Raw genomic sequence first — 20,456 nt, 5'->3', positions numbered from 1 at the left:
TTTCTAACTATTGGATGTTTTCCTTGGAATTAAGGGTAACAAAGTCTCATGTTCTTTGGACATAAACCACAAATTTTTCACCATAGATTGTTTCAAAAAATCTTGTTGGTGGTGACTGGTTAATACCGGTGATCAGAAATGCAGGCACCCATTCACACAGAAACACATCAGAACATTGTAAGTTTGAGTTCTCACTGACCTTCAGGCTGGTATTGTGCTATAATCGTCACCGTCTGTCCAGCCCCCTTTAGCGCTGCAGCAGCCTGTTCATGGGATGCTCCTCGAAGGTCAATGCCATTCACCTGAAAGAGAGGAAGCCGGAGAATTTTGGTATTTCATAAGGCATATTATTCTGATAGACAGAGGGAAAAAGTTTCCCAAAACTGAAAGGCTAAGATTATGTTACCTGCCTCAAAACCCTTCATGTCCTACCCAGGCATTTGAGTGTTAACCTATCAGATTTCATGCTCTTGATAACTTTAGTTAGCAGAAACATGAAATTTCACCTCGGACGTTTGTGCCATGGTCTGAATGGGTTGAAAGTTTTGTCTACCCATGTCCAGTAAGATTTTAGTGTGTGTGCATTTAATATGCTTCTATGAGTTTCCTAGATTTCTGGGTTAGATAGGAGCCTTCAAAATTAGAAGGAAAACAGGATAATAAAGAAAGACACATGTAATGTATGTAGACAAGTATGTGCTGACAGAATAATATATTCATATGAGATTCTGGGGAGACTGTATGGAATGGGGCTGGCTGCCCGCCAAATCCCTCTCTTTGGTCATATGCCTGGTCCTGTCATCCTGAGCTTGGTTAGACAGCCCTGAGCCTTGTTACCAAAATTAATTTGACTGCCTCATTTCTTATGTACAATTCCAGAATGAACTGTGACAAAATGAAATAGAGAATGCCAGGAGTTTATGTTGCTCTTGCTAACTCCCATTTTGGGGCCCTTGCCAAAAGAGAAACAGAGCATCTAAAAAATAAGCACAAAACTCTGCCGAGAAGGAAAAATCACCCTGAAGTCAAATTTAATGAGACGAAAAGCTAAAATCTTTCTCAAATCAATTCAGTCTAAACCAACACAATGTAATTACTAAGTGCTTTCCAGTGACAGGGCTCTGTGCGTGCCCAGGAGAGGGATGGTGGATGGGGAACAAAGGTGAACAAGACAAGCCTCTAAGAAGCTTTGTTTCAGTTTCAACTGAACACACAGAGTCCAGTTTTCCAAACGACACAGCTGATATCTGAATTCTGTTTCCTTTCACTTCCAGGGAAGATGGCTATGGAACTTGAAAAAGAATAAAAGAACTGATCAGCTTATCTACACATAATATATAGAATCTTATTTCGCTTCTCATCAGTCTTCTTTGACAACGATATTGAGTGGTGGATGGGGGTTGCCACTGAGTTTTCCCTGTCAGGCCTGGAACATCTGTAATCTTTAATCCCACAAGCTGGTCCTCTCATAATAACTTTGTTAAAGTCTCATTATTCACTTTACTAATTTCATGGCTTTCTATTCTGGTGAAAGCATTGATTGGCTTTCTATGTTTACTGAGAGCTTTGATTACACGGTAACACTGGGAAGTCCAGAGTGAACCTGGGTCTGGCTGGGCCACTCCTTACTAGCTGAGTGACGGTCATATCACCTCTCTGAGCCTCAGTTCTCTCCTGCCTCAGTTAGAAGGGACTGTTAGGCTCTTTGAGTCTAAAACCTCTTTGAACTATAAAATCCCAGATTTAATCCTTATTAAATGACAGTCATTTCAGAGACTGTCTAGGTGTCGATGAGTCAGAAGTATGACTCAGAGAGCCAGAAGAGACAGGAAAAGTAATTTGATCTAGGTTTCTGCCTACAGGAAGCTGAATGCACAAACGTCATGGGCCGAAAGACCTCTTCTTTTGTCAAACAATTAGACTTAACTTTTTATTAAAAAATAATATGTGATCATGGTAATTAATTCTTATGTTTCAGAAAGGTGTAAAAAGAAAAGTAAAAAGTCCCCTCACCATCTTCACTCCCAGGAGTAACCACCATTAGCAGTTTCTAGTGTATGCTTTTTAGAAATCTGCTATGTGCAGGTGCAAGCAGGTCGCTTTATCGCGATTTGTTTCTCTCTATTTTATATTTTAATATATTATTGACTTTTTCTTTAAACAGATAAGATCATATCATATATATAGTTGTATAGCTTGTTTTTGTTTAGCTTTTCATTTAACAATCTACTGTGGTCATCATCCAATTCAGCTCATATCATTCAAACATTTAACAGGAGCCTAGTATCCCATGGTATGGATGTACCAGTATTTTTTCTGTAGGATCCCTTCTGATGAGGTCGAGGCTGTGTCTAGCTTCTTACTATTAAAAATACTTATGGGGACTTCCCTGGTGGCGCAGTGGTTAAGAAACCACCTGCCAATGCAGGGGACACGGGTTCGAGCCCTGGCCCAGAAAGATACCACATACCACGGAGCAACTAAGCCCGTGTGCCACAACTACTGAGGCTGCATGCCGCAACTACCGAAGCCCGCGCGCCTAGAGCCCGCCGTGTTCCGCAAAAAGAGACGCCACTACGATGAGAAGCCTGCGCACCCCAACAAAGAGTAACCCCCGCTCGCCGCAACTAGAGAAAGCCCATGCACAGCAGCAAAGACCCAACGCAGCCAAAAATAAATAAATTTATTAAAAAATATTCTTATGAAGGTGTTTCTGAAGGATAAATTCCCTGGACATACACTTCTTAAGTTAAAAAGTATATGCATTATGTTTCTTTTTTCTTTTTCTTTTTTTTGTGGTACGTGGGCCTCTCACTGTTGTGACCTCTCCCGTTGCGGAGCACAGGCTCCGGATATGAATATATTGAATATATTATTCTGTCAGCACATACATGGCTCACGGGCCTAGCTGCTCCGCGGCATGTGGGATCTTCCCGGACAGGGGCATGAACCCGTGTCCCGTGCATTGGCAGGCGGACTCTCGACCACTGCGCCACCAGGGAAGCCCCAGCATTATGTTTCCTTTAGTTTGCCATTGTACTTTAAAAAATATTTATTTCCTGAACAAACAGAAACTAATAATGAAGAGAACAAAAACAGGCCATAATCTCATTGCCCAGATAATGTATTGATATAAAAAATATAATTAATATACAGTCAGCCCTTTATATCTGCAGGTTCTGTATTGGCAAATTCAGCCAACCTCGGATTGAAAATATTCAAAAAAATTTCCAGGAAGTTCCAAAAAGCACAACTTGAAGTTGCTACATACCTGGCAACTATTTACATAGCATTTACAATGTATTAAGTATTATAAGTAACCTAGAGATGATTTAAAGTATATGGAAGGATATGAATAGATTATTTGCAAATACTACACCATTTTATATAAGGGACATGAGTATCTGTGGATTTTGATATCTGTTGGGTGTGTGTGTGGGTTGTCCCTGGGGACAACTGAGGGACAACTGAATGTACATAATGCACATATGTGAAAATCAAAGCCATACAAAACGGTATAAAAATAAAAGGCTTCCCCTACCTCTAATTATTCTCTCCAAAGGTAACCGTGTTAATGGCTCCTTGTATATACTACCAATTATTTCTGTTATGAATATAAGCAAGTTTATAAAATTATAAATAATTTAAAAATTTTACACAAAAAGATAATATTTTAAATATTGCTTTAACTTTGATTTTCTTCCATTTACTAACACATCTCAGAGAGCATTCTTTTTTTATTGAAGTATAGTTGATTTACAATGTTATATTAGTTTCAGCGTACTGCACAGAGATTCAATATTTTCATAGATCATACTCCATTTAAAGTTATTACAAAATAATGGCTATATTTGCCTGTGCTGTACAATATATCCTTGCTGCTTATCTATTTTATACATAGTAGTTTTTTTCTCTTAATCCCGAGAGCTTTCTTCATTCACATATTCTTATACATTATCTTATTTTTTTTAATAGCCATGGAAGGTTCTATTAGTCAATGTAAAGCTATTTTACCAGGGCACAGTTGATGGGCGCTTAGCTTATTTTGGTATTTTGCTATTACAAACAATTTTATAATAAATATCATCTAACAGTAAGCTGTTGGATAAAGGGTATGAGTGTTAAATTTTGGTAGCTATTGCCAAGTTGCTTCCAAAAATGTAGCATTAATTTATACTCCCACAAATAATATGATTGGCTACTTCCTCACACTCTTGTAAAAATTGCTCATACCTTAATATTTGACCTTGGCCGTTCTGATAGGTAGACAATTATAGTTTTAAATTTTGCATTTTTCAATTATGAGGTTTAACAGCTTTTTATATGTTTGTTGGATATTTAAATTTGTTTTTATATAAAACGCCTGTTCACTTATTTTGCCTTTTTTTCTTTTTTTTTGGTTTGGGTAGTTTGCTCTTTTAAAAATTTATCTGCATATTAAGAATATTGGTTCTTCATCTCAGATAACTATTGCAAATATTCTTACTAGTTTGGTATTTGTATTTTTTATTATTGTATTTAAAGTATTTAAACTTTTCCTTTGTATGTTATTTTTTTTTGTATGTTATTTCTTGCCATACAGAAGTTTAAAATGTTTTATATAGTCACTTTTTTTCTTTTTAGCTTTTGAGTTTTGTATTACATATTCCCTTCTCTGATACATACTAAAGGAATTACCCATGCTTTCTTCTAGTACAACCCTGGTTTAATTTTTAGCCATTTAATCTTTGTTGTACTGGAATATATTTTGGTGTTTGATGTGAGAACCAGGTAAACACACCCTTTCTTGGACCTTTCCTTTATAGCGTCAGACTTCTACGTCTTTCAATATTTTAACCATCCTCTGAATTTTTCTCAGTGCACTAAGGGGCCATGAAAAAGTGGGAAGGAACAAAAGATTTGGAGTCAGAGAGAACTAGATTTGAACCCTGAGTCCATCACTTATACCTAAGTAACTTGGGAAAGTCATTTAACTTCTTCAAACCTCAGCTTCCTTACCTGTAAAATGGGTATAATATCTACCTGCCTATCAGGGCTGTTGCATGAAATAGATGAGACAATAAGTGTAAAGCCCTTAACACGGAGCCTGGTGCAAATAGGCATTCAGGAAATGATATCTATTATGCTGTGAGTATTTCTTCAAAGAGCTATGATTATAATTGATGAAATAAAATCTAATGGAAATTAACGAATACCGAATATAATGTATGGGTTACTTCATGGTTTTCTTTTCTTCCTTTTTTTTTTTTTTCTTTTTTAGGAACAATTTCAGCACTGGAAGAGCTGCTCATCTAGTGCTTACACATTAGAGATGGTTTCCATAGGGGAATGGACCTGCCCAAAGTAATATCAGAGTTAGCACAGGGTTAGCACCAGCCCAGAGTTTCTTTTGCCCAGCCCAGGCTTCTTTCCACTGTAGTAGATGTGCCCTATTATGTGTGTTTGTTTTCCACTGGGCCAGTATTAATCAAATCTTGCTCATCTTGGACCCAATTCTACATGGGTCTCCACATTTGATGCTGCTGTTATCCTGAACAATACTACATTGTCCGTGGCCCTGTTGATTTTCCTCCAGGTTTTAGCAGATATGCTTTTCTCCAGTCTTTCAAACTTTTCAAGGTCACTTTGATTCTTATTTCTATCTCTGAGGTTTGAGTTTTTTATCAGTAATCTTTGCTCAAATAACATTTCAGAGGCATTCAAAAACAGTTTACATTATTAATATGACATTTTAAAATACCAAGTATGACACAGCCTCACATATTTATTATTTCTATTTTTCTACTTCAGCTTTAATTTTCTCTTCTTAAAGCATGGACTGGGAGATTGGACACCATTCGTTACTGTTGAGATTAACAATGATAATCATTGATAACAGCATGAGGCATGCTCATATTTATAGGGGATTTTTATACATTATCTTGTTTAATTCTCAGGAGGCTGGGATTATTTTTCTGACTTTACAAATAAGAAAACAGAGCTCAGGACTTCCCTGGTGGTGCAGGGAACCTGCCTGTCAATGCAGGGAACACGGGTTCTATCCCTGGGCTGGGAAGATCCCACGTGCCACGGAGCAATTAAGCCTGTGTGCCACAACTAGTGAGCCTGCGCTCTAGAGCCCACGAGCCACAACTACTGAGCCCATGAGCCACAACTACTGAAGCCCGCCCGCCTAGAGCCTGTGCTCCGCAACAAGAGAAGCCACCGCAATGAGAAGCCCATGCACTGCAATGAAGAGTAGCCCCAGCTCGCCACAACTAGAGACAGCCCACGTGCAGCAACGAAGACCAAACGTAGCCAAAAATAAAAATAAATAATAACAAAGAAAGTTATCATTATTAAAAAAAAAAAAGAAAACAGAGCTCCGAGAGAATCACTAACTTGTTCAAAGTTAAGTAGTTGGAAGAGGTTAAGGATTTGAAACAGTCTAACTAAAACGCTTGAGCGCTTAACTACCAATTCCCACTGTTCTCCCTTTAATAACCTACCCAGTTCTGAGGAGAAACTTGACTTTCAAGCTCCCTGAGGCTGCAGCACACAACTGGGTGTGGCTGGTCCACTCTACCACAGCCCAAACAACCTGGTTTAGACATTATGGCCCAGCCTATGGTGATCAGATGGTATAGGGCTGAAGTGAAAGGCTTTGAGTAGGCTAGAAAATTCCATCTATTGCTATCTCCTTATATATACAACTGTCATTAGATCATAGAAAAAATTAAATTCTATTTGTTATAACATCCTTTTCACAACCATGTTGCTGATAGATAGAAATTTAGCACTTCTAGTTGATTCAATCAGTTGTAGGGTTTTTTCAGATGCTAATGTGAATGGAGGACCATGTCCAGAGTCAACACATTTTCTTTTTGTTTTTAAAAGATGAGAACTATTTGCTATTTCAGCCACTAAGGCCCCTGGCCTGGGGCTCCAGGGAGTCCCTGAATAAATGATTCAATGTTCTCCATAAATATTTGACTATTTCTTAGTATTATAGAAAGGATGATATCAGAATCAGAATTTTGGAAATGGAGAGAGCCTTTGTGACCCTCTTCAACTCCCGATGTATGATGTATACCTTTAAGCTGATTCAACCACATTGTTCTCCCACCACGTTGACCTTTTTCATTTCTCTGATTCAGGCATTTCTGCATCTCTGCACATGCTCTTTTCCCTACTTAGAACATAACTTTTCATCTCTTCCTCACCTGGAAAACTTCTAGTCCTCAAAGACTCAGTCTGTAGAGCTTTTGATTTCTCCATCAAATCTGAATAGAGCCTTGCTGGGTATTCTTGGCTGTAGGTTTTTCCCTTTCATCACTTTAAATATATCATGCCACTCCCTTCTGACCTGCAGAGTTTGCTGAAAAATCAGCTGATAACCTTATGGGGATTCCCTTATTTGTTGCTTTTCCCTTGTTGCTTTTAGTAGTCTCTCTTTTATCTTTAATATTTGTCATTTTGATTACAGTGTGTCTTGGTGTGTTCGTCTTTGGATTAATCCTGTATGGGACATTCTGTGCTTCCTGGACTTGGGTGACTGTTTCCTTTCCCAGGTTAGGGAGGTTTTCAGCTGTTATCTCTTCAGATATTTTCTCAGGCACTTTCTCTGTTTCTTCTCCTTTCGGAACCCCTATAATGTGAATATTAGTGTACTTAATGTTGTCCCAGAGGTCTCTTCAACTGTCTTCATTTCTTTTCATTCCTTTTTCTTTCTTTCTTTTTTTTCTGTTCAGTGGCCATGATTTCGACTACTCTGTCTTCCAGCTCACTGATCCATTCTTCTGAATCATTTAGTCTACTATTGATTCCTTCTAGTATATTTTTCATTTCAGTTATTGTATTCTTCATCTCTCTTTGGTTGTTCTCTGTATTTTCTAACTCTGTTAAAAACTAACTTCTTGCTCTGTGCATCCATTTTCCTACCGAGTTCTTTGATCATCTTGATTGCCTATCTCCACTTCACTTAGTTCTTCTGGGGTTTTATCTTGTCCTTTCGTCTGGAATACTCCTCTCTTGCCTCATTTTATCTAAGTTGCTGTTGGTATTTTTATGTCTGTGGTAGGTTGGAGAAGTGGCCCTCTGTAGGAGGCACCCTATGCATCCTAGCAGTGCACTCCCCTCTTGTCACCCGAGCTATATGCTCTAGCCCTAAGAAGGCTGCATGGGTCCTTCTGTTGCAGCAGGCTATGTGGGTGGTCCGGTAGGCCTGGTTGGCTGCCAGGACCTGCCTTGTATGTATGCTGCTGGCTGCTGTTTAGTGGGGCCTGGTCACAAGGTGGCTGGTTGCAGAAACTTAGGGGGCCTTGGGGCTAGTGCTGCCTCACTGGTGGTGGAGTCAGGGTCCTAAAGACTCTGGGGCTGTTGCCCACCCACAAGTGACGCCAGATCCTGGGGTTAGTGCTGGACTGCTGGCAGGCAGAGCTGGTTCCTGGAGTCCAGCTGCAGGGCCCAGGGATCCCCAAACTCGTTTCAGATCATTGGTTGAGGGGGGCTGGTTCCTGACACAGTTGGGTATGGGGTCCAGGTGTCTGGAAGGTTGTGTAGGCCTGCTAGTGGGCAGGGCCAGGGCCCAGCTGGACCCAGGGTAGGATCTGGCCTGCGTTGTGAGGTGGAGGTTTTCCTGCTTCTGGTGTCTGCCCCCTGGTGGGTCTAGAGGCTTGTGCAGGCTTCCTGGCAGGAGGGGCCAGTGCCTGTCCACTGGTGGTTGGAACAGGGTCTTGACTCTCTGGTGGGCTAGGCTGTGTCTAGAGGCACGTCCAGAGGCAACTGTGGACTCCTTTGAGTCTTTACGCAGCCTGTCTGCTGATGGGTGGGGCTGTGTCCCCGCTCTGATAAGTTGTTTGGCCTGAGGCGTCCCAGCACCAACACCTGCAGGCTGTTGGGCGGGGCCAGATCTTGGGCTAACGAGGTAGTGGGAGGGTCCCACCTGGCGCCGCGGCTGACGCTGCGGGAGAATGCGCTCCCAAATATGGCTGCCCGGGGGCCCCCCGCAGCCGCCCTTCTGATTCTCCGGGAGACTCTCCAAGACCAGCAGGTAGGTCTGACCCAAGTTCCTATCAGATGACTGCTTTTGCCCTTGTTCCTGGCGCGTGGGAGATTTTGTGTGCGTCCTTTGAGAGTGAAGTCTCTATTTCCCCCAGTCTTGTGGGGCTCCTGCAATTAAGCCCCGCTGGTCTTCAAAGCCAAATGCTCTGGGAGCTCACCCTTCTGGTGCCAGACCCTTGGGCTGGGGAGCCTGACGGGGGGCTCAGAACTATCACTCCTGTGAAAGAACAACTGCAGTATAATTATTCTCCAGCTTTTGGGTTGCCTACCCCGGGGGGTAGGGGATTTGATTATATCACCAGTTTCCGCCCCCCCACCCCCACCCCGCGCTCCTACCCGTCTCGTTGTGGTTTCTTCATATCTGTAGCTGTAGAAGGTCTTTTCTGGTAGGTTTCAGTCTTTTTCACTGATGGTTGTTCTGCAGATTGCTGTGACTTTGGTGTGCTCATGAAAGGAGGTGAGCTTGGGGGCTTTTCTACTCCATCCCCTTGGCCGCTCTCCTCTAGAGGTTGCGGCTGAATGGACTTGTGGAATGTGCTTACTTGTGAGCTCCTAAAGATAGGAGCTTGTTTTATTGGAGCTTGAGTCTCTAGCATAGTGCCTGGTAGATTGTAGGTGTGTAATACCTGAAGAGGGGAGTGACCGCATAAGTAAGTGAGTGAGTGAATAATCTCACTACATTATCCCAGGCAAATGGTCATTCAAGCTGATTTGACACTGGCTTCACCTGATGAAGAACTCACTGTGTTTCAGGAAAATCCACTTGGGGTCAGCTCTAGTGATCAAAAAAAAAGTTCTTTGTGTAGAATCTAAAAAATCTTCCTGGTACTTTCCACTTCCTGGTTCTGGTTCTGCCCTCTGAGGGCTGACAGAATATTTTTTCTTTTCTAGGACTGCTTCTTTTCTATGGTCCTCTATCTAACATTTGAAGATGGTTTTCCCTTTTCTAGGTTAAACGACCTCATTCCCTTCCCTTTCCCTCCCTATCATTCCCACCAAATGACCATTTGTTTCTACTTGCATACCTCCAGTGACAGGGAACTCTCTCTTTTTCTAGTCTGTCTGTTTCATTTTGGGATGGCTCTTATGAGTGTTATTTCTAGCATCTTGTTATTATTTAATACCTCATCAGAGACTCAGCTGAGTGCATGTGAGGTCAATTATGGCAAAATGGAAGCTCTCTTACGCAATTATTCTTTAATGCGCACCTGGTGTAGTATCTAGAGCTAAATACAGTGCTGACAAAAAAAAATCCATTTCTTTAAAATATCCATTTTTGTCATTTCCTTTTCCAACTTAAGGGGAGGAGTGAACTAGAGTGACACATAGCCATTGTCAAGCAGTTTACCATTCAGTGGAGGACAGTGACAGGTAAACACACAATTAAGCACCTAGTGGTTAAGTGCTATGACAGGATAAGGTCAGAGTGCTCTGAGACCCAAAGGAAGGGCCCCTACTAGGGATGAGGAGGTATCAGAAGGTTTTCTGGAGGAAGTGACATCAGAAATGACATGTGAATGAGTCATCCAGGTGAGGATGGGTGCGGGGTGTCCACGCAGGGCTGTGGAAAGAGGGGTGGGCAAGAGGAGTAGCAAGAGTATTCCAGGCAGAGAGGGAGGCAGATATGAAGGTCTGGAGGTGAGAGGGGGTCTGGCACACGTGAAGAAAAGAAAGCAGTTGTTACTAAAGGGCAGAGAGGGGAGAAAGGAGAGTGGGAAAGAGATGAGAGGTGAGGCAGGAGAAATGAAAGTGATGATGATGGTAAAGATGAAGATGATGGTAGTGGTGATAACTCACATGTACATATTTACTCTGTGTTCTAAGCATTTCCTACATATCAATCATATCAATTTCCTTAACCCTCACAACAGCTCTATGAGGTAAGAACACATACATGCTCATTTTATAGAGAACACTGGGGCAAAGGCAGATTCAATACTTGTCCAAGGTTCCACTGCTAATATATGGCAAAGCCAGGAATTAAACCCAGGCAATCTGGTTTAAGGGTCAGCATTCCTAACCATGACATATTAAGTGAATTTATGGTTTATCTTCACTGAAATGGGGAGCCATTCCTCAGCTTTGAATTGAGGAATATTGTTTCACCATCACTCCTGTACCCCAGGAGTGCTTACAGCTAGAGAGAATACAGATAATATGCAAGACGCATGTGCTATTGCCAGCCTCACTAACAGCCTCCCAAGTTGAATCGATCCCTTTGGAGATGCTTCTCAGAAGGCAGCACCACTGCTCATGGTTGCTGAAGTTTTCCATCCCAGCTCATGTCATCCACCTGCTCTGAAAACTGTCATGGGACGAACACTGGGTTTAGACTTGAGAAGGCCACAGTTCAAATCTTGGTGCCATGATTTACTAACTCTATGACCTTGGGTAAGTTACTTAACCCCTTTGAGCTTCAGTCTCCTCATTATGCAACTAAGATAGTAACCCTTATTTTGCTGGGTTACTGTAAGGATGATTAAGATAATGCAAATAAAGTACTCAACACACCTGGCACGTTGGGTAGGTACATATCCATTATCTATTAAATGAGGACTTCCAAGTGGCTTTTATCAGCAATAATAAAACCAAAGGATAGATTTGGTATAAGATTGTCTTGGAATAAGGGTAGCTTAAGAACTACACATTTAACTGAATTGTTAATTGTGAGAATAATACAAAGGGCTGACCCAGTGGGAAAGGGCTAGATAATTGGCACCGGATTTCAATTAAAATTAGTCAGGTGCAGAACACTGGGGACTGTTTCAAGCAAATTACTTCACAGTTGGGTGTCTTGCTGGTATGTAGCAGGGGGCAGCTGGGAAGAAACTAGGGCAGAATCCAAACAATTTCTACTTTATGTAGTGAGAACAGGGATAGTAAAGTGACCAGATATATTACCACTGAATTAAATCAATGTAGAAGGCTCCATCTTTTCTCAAGAGGGAAAAAAAAAATCTATTTTTTAATTTCCTGAAGTGATGTGATATAGTGAGATGGAAATTTGGGTTCTGTTGCTAACTCTGTCACTAACTTAACTCAGGCCAGCTAATGAGCCACTGAAGAAAATAGAAGGTGCTGGACCCCACCATTTCTAGGGTCCCTGGTAGTTCAAAATTCAGTGATTTCCATGGCTTAAAAATAACATCTCAAAGTATTTTACAGTTAGTAAACTGTTTTCTCCCCTCGCTTTTTTTTAACTGAACAAGGTGAGATATAAACAAACAAATGTAATAAAAGCATTTACATGTATTAAGTGATCTTTATCACATACTTGTGAAGGAAGCAAGGAAACTATAAATATCCCATTCAATCTTGACTCGTGAGCAGGGTGGCGTGGCTGGCATGGAGCATGAGAGAGAGAAGGGGAAAATGGTGCCCACAGAATGCCTCTTTGAGTTTAAGAAGTTTTGTCAATAACTGGCCGGGGGAGGGTTTTACAAAGGAATTTAACACAGTTTGATTTGTGTTTGGGGAAGGATAACTATGGCAACAGTGAAAAGTTGGGGCTGGAGAACTAAGTAATCAAAAATAGGATAACAAGATGGGAGACTATTGCAATATTAAACATAGTAGATGATAAAGGCCTAGATTAGAAAAATAAGAATAGAATTGAGGGTGGGAAATAAGTGTAGACTTGAGAGAGGACACAGAGGGAGGATCTATACAGCTATTCTTCTCAAATACTTCTGGGAACCAAATAGAATTTAAATAGTATTTATAATGTTGAGTGGATGAGAAATGGGAGATGAGAAGGTGGTTAGAGGGGTGATGATACTGTTAATCAAAATGGGAACACAGGGTGGAAAATGGGTCTGGACGCGAGGATAGTGCATTTTGTTTTGGACATGTAGAGTTTGCTGTGTCTATTGGGCGTCTACAATTTTACAGGCCGTTGGGAAATATCTATCTGAAGCTTAGAGAAATAGTTAATTTTGCTCTCTTTTTTTTTTTTTTTTTGGCCACGTGGTGCAGTATGTGGGATCCTTTTTCCCTGACCAGGGACCGAACCGTGCCCCCTGCATTGGAAGTGCGGAGTCTTAACCACTGGACCACCAGGGAAGTCCCGAGAAATAGTTAATTTTAAGAATCATTTTATTCTTGGTATTTCTAAGGTCAGTACCCTGATCTGACTAGACCCAGATATAGAAGAGGCTTGCTGTAGAAAATATGGCTAATAAGAGTACCCGCTTTGGGCTTCCCTGGTGGCGCAGTGGTTGAGAGTCCGCCTGCCAACGCAGGGGATACGGGTTCGTGCCCTGGTCCGGGAAGATCCTGCATGCCGCGGAGCGGCTGGGCCCGTAGGCCATGGCCGCTGAGCCTGCGCGTCTGGAGCCTGTGCTCCGCAACGGGAGAGGCCGCAACAGTGAGAGGCCCGCGTACCGCAAAAAAAGAGTACCCACTTCACAGAGTTGGTATAGGATAGATTAGTTAATACATATAAAATACTTACGGCAGTGTCTGGTATATAGTAAGGACGTATAATTATTAACTATTACTGACCCCTTCCCCTGACACTCACGAAGTAAGAGGCTGACCTGGACTAGTGTAAAATTATATCAATAAAGACTTAGCAGGCCAAGGAGAAGTGCTAAGATTATAGACATTGAAAGAGGAAGCATGGTACTCTGGAAAGCACAGTCCTAGGAGTTAAAGACCCGAGTGTTTGTCCCATCCTGCTGTTAGCTTATTTCACTTTGGGAAGTCCCTTTTCCTCACTGGGACTCAGTTTCTTCATCTAGAAAGAGAGCCTCACGCTAAAAACCTGAGGTCCCTTCTAGTGATTAATAAACAAATATATTCTATGCTTAATATGTATTTTGTTGACAGCTTGAGAAAAACATTCATTCAGCATTAAACTTTTCAAACACCCTCCAGCACGTCCCAGAGTGAATGAACTATACATTGTATTTGAAGTGGAAATTTCTAGTTAAGTCCCCTTCTCCTCCTGGAGGCTGTTATACTTGGTTTCGAGTGAAAACATTTCTGACAGTTGTTGCATAAAAGCTCAAGACCAGAATCCTCCTGGAGCAGAGGCAAAATGAAAAATTGATATTGGATATTTACATGTCTTAGCAGTTAAAATGAACATCCCTTATAAATTTGGCTTGCTGATGCAAAAGTAGGCATCTATTTAAAAAAAAAAAAAGAAACCTTTAAAAATGTTTTGGTTTACCAGGACATTTGTAGAGGACTGATCATTTTGGAGTCTTTAACTGAAAATGATAAGGTGTAATTTGGCCATCCAAACCCAACTTACTACAGGCCAAAACACAATAAATAACTTTGAGGATTCATGTGTTTTGAGTAACAAAGTAACTATTTTTATATGAATATGTAAGCAAAAATAGTTGAAACCTTATATTATATGATATTAGTATCTCCAGCTCTGACTTTTCCCTTAAGCCTAGACTTATAAATCTGTTTGCTTACCTGATATCTCCAGTTGAATGTCCAAGATTTTTCAAACTCATCAGGCTCAAAATCAAACTCTTAATTTTTTCCTGGAAACCTGTTTCTGGGGAGTTTTTCCACTTTCAGTAAACAGTAATACCACCATCCAGCACTCAAACCACTCAACCAAGAACCTACATGCCAACCAACCTTAATTCTCTTTCCTTCCCACCTCCTGCATATAGTCCATCAGCATGTCTGTTTCTAGCTCCAAGCAGTATTTCAATTTCACTCACTTTTCTCCAACTCCACCCCATCCCCCTGGCCAAGCCCCCATTTCCCCTGGGGATACTGCAATAGTCTCTTGATTGGACTCCCTGCTCTCACTCTGGCTCCCCCATTCTTCTCTATCCATTTTCAACCCAACAGACAAAATGATCTTTTCAAAAGGTATTTTAGATCATGCCTCTCTCCTGCTAATTTTTTTCCCATTGGCTTCTTGCTGTACTTTGAGTAAAATCCAAACGCCTAGCCATGGCCTCCACCCATCCTTCTGATTCCATCTCATTCCACTCTTTGCCTTCTTCTCTGCCCTCCAGGCACAAGGACCTTCATTCTGCTTCACTTAAAGCCAGTTCCCTCCAGCCTTCGGGCCCTTGTATATCCGCTGTCTTTCTGACTGTGGTGCTTTTCCCTAGCTCTTCTCACATTTGATCCCTCATTTTCACAATTCTCAGCTTAAAGTGCAATTCCTCGGAGAGCTCTTTGCTGACCTCTAAGAGCTACATTTCCATGAGAGGTGCCCACATCTGACTGATCATCTGTCATTAGACAGCTTTTTTTTTTTAACATCTTTATTGGAGTATAATTGCTTTACAATGGTGTGTTAGTTTCTGCTTTATAACAAAGTGAATCAGCTATATATATATATATATATCCCCATATCTCCTCCCTCTTGTGTATCCCTCCCACCCTCCCTATCCCACCCCTCTAGGTAGACACAGCTTTTTTAAAATAAAAATTCTTGGGTCTCACTCTCAAAGATTCTGATTCAGTGAGTCCAGTTTAATCATCCATTCTCCCCCTAGATGACAAATTCCTTCTGAAAAGGACTCTGATTATAACCTGGCTTATAATAATTATGTAATAAATGGTTGTCAAATAAATTTTAATGATTTAAATAAAATCGATGTGTTCTAATAGTTATAATCATTTAGTAATTCAAGAAACATCATTAGGTATCTATGTAGTACTCCAGGTATTAGAAGTATGGATGTAAAAGAGACAAAGTCCCTACTCACAGGAAGCTTTTCTTAGAGTGGGTGAGATGATAAACGAGGAAAATATCAGGTGGGCCTACGTTCTATAAGAAATTAAAACAGGATGTTAAAGATAGGCTGGAAGCCCACTTCCTACTGACCCGTTCTCTTCATTCCAGGGCTCTGTCCACCATACTGCACTTTATGCACAGGTCTCTGTCGATACTAGTGTCTCAGAACCGTGTTGGGCTGTAGGTATCACGCTGGAGGTGTCTTTGAAGCCCGCACCCCCTGTCTCAATGCCCTTGAAAACATTGTTGCTGAAGAATCACTCACCTCCACATCACGCAAGTGCCAAAAGTGCTCAGGCAAAGGGTCAAACTCTGGGGCACGAGGCTAAATTGTTGCCCTCAAGATCTGCTTCTCACCTCACGCTCTAAGCTCTCTGTTCTGAGACAGATGTGTGTGTGATTCCAGACTGACAGATTCCCTTAGGTTGGGGTCAGATTTGAAGCTGAGGTCTTTCTCTGATGAATGGTGGTAATAGTTTGCTCAGCATATTCTCCCCTTTGAAATCAGTGCACTGATTGCAAGTATTCAATTATTTTAAAAAAAACTTAGTTTTCTGGGTTTCTTTTTTTTCTTTATTGGGATATAGTTGCTTTACAATTCTGTGTTAGTTTCTGCTGTACAGTGAAGTGAATCAGCTGTATGTATACACATGTCCCCTCCCTCTTGGACCTCCCCCAACCCATCCCACCCATCTAGGTCACTGTAGAGCACCAAGCTGAGCTCCTTGTGCTATACACAAAGTTCCCACTACCTATCTGTTTTACACATGGTAGTGTATATATGTCAGTCCCAGTCTCCCAGTTCATCCCACCCTCCCTTCCCCCACTCCGAGTCCACACATCCGTTCTTTATGTCTGCCTCTCTATTCCTGCCCTGCAAATAGGTTTATCTGTACCATTTTCTAGATTCCACATGTATGCATTAGTATACGATATTTGTTTTTCTCTTTCTGACTTCACTCTGTATGACAGACTCGAGGTCCATCCACATCTCTACAAATGACCCAATTTCATTCCTTTTTATGGCTGAGTAATATTCCATTGTATATATGTACGACATCTTTCTCCATTCATCTGCGATTGGACATTAAGGTTGCTTCCATGTCCTGGCTATTGTAAACAGTGCTGCAGTGAACATTGGGGTGCATGTATCTTTTTTTTTTTATGCGGTACGCAGGCCTCTCACTGTTGTGGCCTCTCCCGTTGTGGAGCACAGGCTCCGGACGTGCAGGCTCAGCGGCCATGGCTCACGGGCCTAGCCGCTCCGCGGCATGTGGGATCTTCCCGGACTGGGGCACGAACCCGTGTTCGGCAGGTGGGCTCTCAAACATTGCGCCACCAGGGAAGCCCCGCATGTATCTTTTTGAATTATGGTTCTCTCAGGGTATATATGCCCAGTAGTGGGATTGCTGGGTCATGTGGTAGTTCTAGTTTTAGTTTTTTAAGGCAGAATCTGAATAATTTTTAAGTGAACACATATTGTAAGAACAATTTTAAAGTTATTGAAAAAGCTTTAACTATTGAATTTGAGGTTTGTGTTACTTCGACAATAAAAAACAAAAAGAGCTACTAAGGAAGATTAAAAATATAGTAATGTTTATAGGAAAACCGAATAAATTTGAATAATCAAATTTTCAAACATTATATAAATCCATTCGGTATTTACTGAGTGTCTTCATTGTACTAAGTTTTGGGGATGCATTGGGAGAAAAAGCAATGCTTCTGCCCTCAGTGACCTAGAATCTACCAGAAATTCTCAACTGGGTATGGAAATGTGGGGAAGAGTTAGGTATTTTTTGTTCTTAAAATGTCAGAGTTTGGGATCAGCTTTGGTGTTAATCATGCAAGGCTCAGGCGTGTTAAATCCTGCAAACTCTGGCTGTCCTTCCAAACATGCAATAGCACCTGCAATAAGAAATACTGGATCGGGCTTCCCTGGTGGCACAGTGGTTGAGAGTCCGCCTGCCGATGCAGGGGACACGGGTTCATGCCCTGGTCCGGGAAGATCCCACATGCCGCGGAGTGGCTGGGCCTGTGAGCCATGGCCTCTGAGCCTGCGTGTCTGGAGCCTGTGCTCCACAAAGGGAGGGGCCACAACAGTGAGAGGCCCGTGTACCGCAAAAAAAAAAAAAAAAAAAAAAAAAAAGAAATACTGGATCAACACCATTTTTCACATAAATATGCTAATTCCAAATGAACCTTAATGAGATTATAGGGTATGTGAAAGGGGTTCTTGGTCTCCCCCCCCCCACCTCCGCTCTGTCGACCTCATTAATAAGCATTAAAATCAGTTTTAAAGGAAGGAAAAAACTGTCTCCAGAGACACCCCTGTCAAATGGTACATTTCTAAAGCATCTGAAAGGCTTGAGTAGGAATAAGGTGCTAATGGAATTATCTTGGTCAAAATCCATTAACACAAAACTCAAATTCTGGCTGCTGCAGGCAGGACTCCTCTGATGTTTGTTTCACTATAGCTCCTCAGGATAATGATAGATTCTTTTGTGTTTTGGCTTATGTGTATCTTGGCATCTGACTGTTGTCCATAATTACATCTTAGCATTTATCTTACTTATTCCTCACCTAAAAATAAGCTGATCATGTCACTGTCTAAAAGCTCCCAGAAACAGATTTTCTGAGTTCAAGCAAACTGTGTCAAGGGCTCTTAAATCTTCTCTTTCCAATTGTTTCACCAGCCAAATCAAAAGGAGGAGATCTGCACAGACAAAAATATTGAAAATTGAACTGTATTTACCACTTTCACTGAGAAATGATATTTATTAATCTATTTTCCCTTCAAAATATCTTTTACTTTTGTTCTTTCTTTTCTAATTTACTACCTTAGCCCTAAGTCTTGATCTAGACTATTGCAGCAAACTCCCTCCCAACTATTTGTTTTGAAAAATTCAAACTACAGAAAAATTGAAAGAACAGAACAATGAAACTCTGTATTTTCATCAAGATTTAACAGTTGCTAATATTTTGGCATGTTTACTCTCTCTCCCTCCTTCTCTCTCTCTTTCTCTGCCTACCTCTCTGTCTCTCTCAATTGATATCTATCTATCTATCTATCTGGCTCAGAAGAGAGAAGAGACACACACATAAACACACACACCTTTTTTTCTGAGCCATTTGAAACATGTGGCAGACATCAGGCCACTTCCAACCTAACATACAGCAAAACAACTCCTCAATGTAAAGATATTTGCTATATAACCACATTACCATTGTTACACCTAAGAAAGCTAATGATAATTCTATATGATCCAATATGCTGTACCTATTCAAATTTCCTTAACTGTCCTCAAAATGTCTTCTATAGTTTTTTTCTCTTCAATTGAAGATCAAAGCAAGGTTTTCTTTCTTCCTTCCTTCCTTCCTTCCTTTCTTTCTTTCTTTCTCTGTCGCTCTTTTTCTTCTCTCTTTCTTTTTCTCTTCTTCCCTCCCTCTCTTTCTTCCTTTTTTCTTCTTTTCTTTCTCCCTTCCTTCCCTTCCTTGCTTCCTTCTTTCCTTCCTTTTCGTTTTTTTTTTTTTTTTTTTTTTGAGTTCAGGCCAGATGCTTATAGACTGTTTCACATTCTAGATTTATCTAATTGTTTCTTCCTGATCAGAATCAGGTCAAATATTTTTTCACAAAATCTTGTGAGTAATATTGTCTACTTCTCACTGTATCATATTCCGAGGACAAAATGTGAGATTGTCTCACTATTGGTGATACAAAGTTTGGCCCCTTGGTTAAGGACCACCAGATCTCTCCATTCTAAAGGCACTTTTGTAAACACAAATCTGTGGGGTGATTTTTGAAACCATGTGAATATCCTTTTTCCAATAAACTTTCATCTCAATTTTTATTTTTAGCATCTACTGACTATGCTTGCCTGAAACAATTATTTTATTGAGGGTTGGAAAATGGTAATTTTCTAATTCTCTGTTTTTTCTAGAATCATTAGCTGGTAATCTAATGATTACCGGTAGAAAGATTATCTAAATAAAAAGAAGGAGATAATTCAATTTACTTACTCTTGTGTGTTGTTTTAATTTTCATCGTCCTTTAATGTTTTATTATTATTTCTTAAGGCATAGAAATAACTCAGGCTCATTTCAAATAATTAAAACAACACAGAAGAAAAACAAATAAGTATCTCCTTTCTACTCTAACTTTTAGGTAACCACTGATAATAAATTAAATATATGACTTCTACACATTTTTTTCCACACATATATAAATAATATCCCCAGCTATATTCCTGATGTCTAGAATAGTAGCTGGCATATCCAAATGATGGAATATACTGTATTTATTGGAAAAAAAATCTGTGTATAAGTGGACCCGTGTAGTCCAAATCCATGTTGTTCAAGGGTCAACTGTATATAGGTACACAAGCACATATATTTACCTCCAAATATAGTTATTATTTTAAAAAATAAATCAACTGACACTGTATTGTATAATTTGCTTTCTTTTTCCATTTAAATTACCTTTTTATGAATAAATGTCACCAACTAGACTCTAAGCCTCATGAGGGCAGTTCCAGCCATTGTTTTAGTCCACATGTATTCCTAGGATGTGGCACAAATTCCCTTCCTCACAAACTGTTATGGAGGGTGATTGCAATTACATGTGCCTGATGAATTTCTTCCTTTTCTCTGAAGAGGACTTGAGAGTCCTATTCCTCTAAAAAAAAGCATTATT

The 20,456-nt window shown here is 40.6% G+C and overlaps 1 protein-coding gene across 4 annotated transcripts in view; it reads right to left on the bottom strand.

The window, feature by feature from the left end:
* The window catches only part of DLG2 (discs large MAGUK scaffold protein 2), a 2,046,181-nt gene that overhangs the window by 310,084 nt on the left and 1,715,641 nt on the right, over window positions 1-20,456 (bottom strand). For 3 of the 4 annotated variants that reach the window (XM_029208176.1, XM_029208177.1, XM_029208181.1), the window contains one exon: window positions 200-302. In XM_029208176.1, coding sequence (XP_029064009.1) covers window positions 200-302 — 103 coding nt within the window. Of the gene's footprint in view, window positions 1-199; window positions 303-9,378; window positions 9,497-20,456 lie in introns of those variants that run through there. The other variant, XM_029208178.1, reaches the window with a different exon arrangement.

This window comes from Monodon monoceros, unplaced genomic scaffold, assembly GCF_005190385.1.
Source record: "Monodon monoceros isolate NGI ecotype Baffin Bay Population unplaced genomic scaffold, NGI_Narwhal_1 Super_Scaffold_7, whole genome shotgun sequence".
In the NCBI taxonomy this organism is placed as follows: domain Eukaryota; kingdom Metazoa; phylum Chordata; class Mammalia; order Artiodactyla; family Monodontidae; genus Monodon; species Monodon monoceros.
Note: the sequence above shows the minus strand (reverse complement) of the source record. Positions and strands in the feature narration are given on the sequence as shown.